The sequence below is a fragment of the Myotis brandtii genome, unplaced genomic scaffold, assembly GCF_000412655.1.
Source record: "Myotis brandtii unplaced genomic scaffold, ASM41265v1 scaffold165, whole genome shotgun sequence".
NCBI lineage: Eukaryota > Metazoa > Chordata > Mammalia > Chiroptera > Vespertilionidae > Myotis > Myotis brandtii.
This window is the reverse complement of record NW_005356042.1, coordinates 760,951-765,297: the sequence shown is the minus strand read 5'-3', so window position 1 is coordinate 765,297 and position 4,347 is coordinate 760,951. Positions and strand designations below refer to the sequence as shown.

General features: G+C 42.9%; 1 protein-coding gene across 1 annotated transcript; it reads left to right on the top strand.

The window, feature by feature from the left end:
* The first annotated feature begins 2,434 nt into the window (after positions 1–2,434).
* LOC102259375 (40S ribosomal protein S2) lies at positions 2,435–2,989 on the top strand. The gene is made up of 2 exons (XM_005862652.1): positions 2,435–2,676; positions 2,821–2,989. The coding sequence occupies exons 1-2, from the start codon at positions 2,435–2,437 to the stop codon at positions 2,987–2,989; spliced, it is 411 nt and encodes a 136-aa protein (XP_005862714.1).
* Positions 2,990–4,347: the final 1,358 nt, after the last annotated feature.

The following is a 4,347-nucleotide window of genomic DNA, read 5'->3' as shown; positions in this document are numbered from 1 at the left end:
AAAACCTGAATAGACCAATAACAACTAATGAAATTGAAGCAGTAATCAAAAAAACTCCCAGCAAGCAAAAGTCCTGGACTGGATGGTTTTACAGGCAAATTTTACCAAATATTCAAAGAACTAACACCTATCCTCCTCAAAGTATTTCAAAAAATTCAAGAGGAGGGAAGACTTCCAAGCTCTTTTTACAAGGCCAGGATTATCCTAATTCCAAAAACAGATAAAGATACTAGAAAGAAAGAAAATTACAGGCCAATATCCCTGATGAACAAAGATGATAAAATTCTCAACAAAATATTAGGAAATCAGGTCCAGCAATACATTAAAAAGATCATATCATACACCTTGATGAAGTGGGATTTATTCCATGGATGCAAGGCTGGTACAATATTTGCAAATCAATTACTGTATTGTGACACATCACATAAATAAAACTAAGGATAAAAATCACACGTTCCTATCAATAAAGGCCAAAAAAAATCATTTGACAAAATCCAGCACCCATTTATGATAAAAACTCTCAGAAAAGTGGGAATAGAGGGATCATACCTCAACAGAATAAAGGCCATACCATATATGACAAACCTACAGCCACCATCATACTCCATGAGTTAAATGTAAGTCGTGAAACCATAAAACCCCTAGAACAGCGGTTCTCAACCTGTGGGTCGCGACCCCTTTGGGGGTCAGACGACCCTTTCACAGGAGTTGCCTAAGACCATCGGAAAACACATATATAATTACATATTGTTTTTGTGATTAATCACTATGCTTTAATTATGTTCAATTTGTAATAATGAAATTGGGGGTCACCACAACATGAGGAACTGTATTAAAGGGTCGCGGCATTAGGAAGGTTGAGAATCACTGCCCTAGAAGAAAACATAAGCAGTAAAATCTCAGACATCTCACATAGCAATGTTTTTGACAATACATCTACTGAAGCATGAGAAACAAAGGAAAAATAAACAATGGGACTACATCAAACTAAAGAGCTTCTGCACATGAAAAGAAACCACCAACAAACTGTTAATAAGGGGTTAATTTCCAAAATATAGAAAGAACCCCTACAACTCAACAAAAGGAAGACAAACAATCCAATTTAAAATGGGCAAAGGACCTGAATAGACACTTCTCCAAAGAGGGCATACAGATGGCCAATAAACATGAAAAAATGCTCAGCGTCACTGATCATCAGAGAGATGCAAATTAAAAATACAATGAGGTATCACCTCACACCTGTCAGAATGGCTACTATCAAGAAATCAACAAACAAGTGCCAGTGAGGATATGGAGAAATGGGAACCCTCTAGCACTGCTGGTGGGAATGCTGATCGGTGCAGCCACTGTGGAGTTTCCTCAAAAAATTAAAAATGGCACAAGCTGGTTTGGCTCAGTGGATAGAGAGTTGGCCTTCGGCCTAAAGGGTGCGGGTTCTATTCCAGTCAAGGACGCATGCCCAGGTTGCAGGCTCGATCCCCAGTAGGGGGCATGCAGGAGGCAGCTAATCGGTGACTGTCTCTCATCATTGATGTTTCTGTCTCTCCTTCTCCCTTCCTCTCTGAAATCAATAATAAATAAATAAAACAAGTAACTTTAAAAAAAATTAAAAATGGAGCTGCCATTTGACTCTGTGATCCCACCTCTAGGAATATATCCTATGAATCCCAAAACACCAATTAGAAAGAATATATGCACCCCTATGTTCATAGCAGCGCAATTTACAGTGGCTAAGATCTGGAAAGAGCCCAAGTGTCCATTAGTAGATGAGTGGATAAAAAAAAGCTGTGGTACATTTTCACCATGGAATTCCTTGCGGCTATAAAAAAGAAGGCTCTCTTACCCTTTGAGACAGTATGGATGGACTTAGAGATTATTATGCTAAGCGAAAAAAGCCAGTCAGAGAAAGACAAATATCACATGATCTCACTTATATGTGGAATCTAATTAACAAAATAAGCTGATGATCAAAATACGTCCAGAAAAAAAAAATACGTCCAGAAATATGAATAAATGGTACAAGATGACAGATCTCAGAGGGGAAGGGTGTGGTGGGGAATGGGAAGAGATTAATCAAAGAATACATACTAGTATGCATAGCCCATGGACACAGACAATAGTGGGATGTAGGGCGGGCAGGCGTTGGGTGGAGTGGAGCAAAGAGTAGGAGGCGGGTAATGAGAGGTATCTGTAATACTGTTAACAAAGTAAAAAACTAAATTTTTAAATTTGTTTAGATAAAGGTTTCAAATCTGCTTCTTCTCCAAGGAAACACCAAATGCAGATGACACCAGTGCTATAGGAAGGCCTGGAATTCCAGGGGCCTTGGAATGGGAGGCTGCAGCAGCTTCCATGGAGGATTTGGCAGCAGCATCCAGGGCCAAAGTCATGGCGGGGGTCACGACTGGGCTGAGGCCGTGTAACTAGCGGAGGCATGAACGAGGACAAGGAGTGGGTCCCTGTCACCACGCTGGGTCACCTGCTTAAGAACATGAAGATCAAATCCCTGGAGAATATCTGTCTCTTCTCTCTGCCCATCAAAGAATCTGAGATCATTGACTTTTTTCTGGGGACATCTCTCAAGGATGAGGTTTTGAAAAATATGCCCATGCAAAAGCAGATGCGCTGGCCAGAGGACCCGGTTCCAGTGCTCCAAGGAAGTAGCCACTGCTATCCGTGGAGTCGTCATCCTGATCAAGCTCTCTAGTGTCCCTGTGCAGTGAGGCTACTAGAGGAACAAGATTGGCAAGCCCCACACCATCCCTTACAAGAAGACTAGCTGATGTAGCTCTGTGCTGGTGTGCCTCATCTCTGCCCCAGAATTACTGGCATCATCTCATCCCCTGTGCCCAAGAAGCTGCTGCTGATGGCTGGTATTGACGACTGCTGTACCTCGGCCAGGGGCTGCACTGCCACCCTGGGCAACTTCACCAAGACCACCTTTGTTGCTGTCTCTAAGACCTACAGCTATCTCACCCCAGACTTCTGAAAAGAGACCGTGTTCACCACGCCTCCCGATCAGGAATTCACTGACCCTCTTGTAAAGACTCACACCAGAGTTTCTGTGCAGAGGACTCAGGCTCCAGCTGTGGCCACCACATAATTTTATACAAGAAAAATAAAGTAAGTTAAGCCTGTTTTTTAAAAAAGCTTTCAAATCTACAGATGGTACAGAAAGAGTCTAACAGACCCCCAGGTAACATCCAGATTTGATAGATGTAAACATGTCCCTATGTTTGTATCAGACCTCTTCCTTTTAGAAATAAAACATTATTGATACAGATTAAGCTGCTGGCCCCTCTTCTCTGTTCCCTTCTTCCTCCCTCCATCCCTGGAGAAACCACTGAACTCAGGTTGCCGTGAATCACTCCTCGGTGTATTTTGCACTTTTACACAATATGTGTGGGTACACTTGATGATGCAGAATCATTGTTTTGTTTTTTTAATATATATTTTTATTGATTTCAGCGAGGACGGGAGAGGGAGAGAGAGATAGAAACATCAATGATGAGAGAATCACTGATCCGCTGCCTCCTGCATGCCCCACATTGGGGATAGAACCTGCAACCCAGGCATATGCCCTGACCAGGAATCGAAACCTGACCTCCTGGTTCATAGGTCAGCGCTCAATCACTGAGCCACACCAGCTGGGCCAGAATTGTTGTTTGGGTGTGTAGTAGTTCTTAGTGGCTTCTACCAAATCTTTCCAGCTCTTCATCTTCCAGGCCATACCTTCTGGGTCTCTTAGTTGGCTCAGTTTATGTCAGTTGACATGGTCATAAAAATGTCAATAGCTATGAGGAAATTAAGACAGGATGGTCTAAGATAGCGGCTGGCAAACTGCGGCTCGCGAGCCACATGTGGCTCTTTGGCCCCTTGAGTGTGGCTCTTCCACAAAATACCACGTGCGGGCACGCATATACAGTGTGATTGAAACTTCGTGGCCCATGCGCAGAAGTCAGTTTTCGGCCTGGGCGAGTCTATTTTGAAGAAGTACTGTTGATATTTGGCTCTGTTGACTAATGAGTTTGCCGACCACTGGTCTAAGATGTGCCAGATATTGATCACATATTTTATTTTTTTTTAAATATATTTTATTGATCTTTTACAGAGAGGAAGGGAGAGAGATAGAGAGTTAGAAACATCGATGATAGAGAAACATCGATCAGCTGCCTCCTGCACATCTCCTACTGGGGATGTGCCCGCAACCCAGGTACATGCCCTTGACCGGAATCGAACCCGGGACCCTTCAGTCCACAAGCCGACGCTCTATCCACTGAGCCAAACCGGCTTCGGCTGATCACATATTTTAAAACTGTATATCCAAGAAGCAAGTGGATCCAGTAA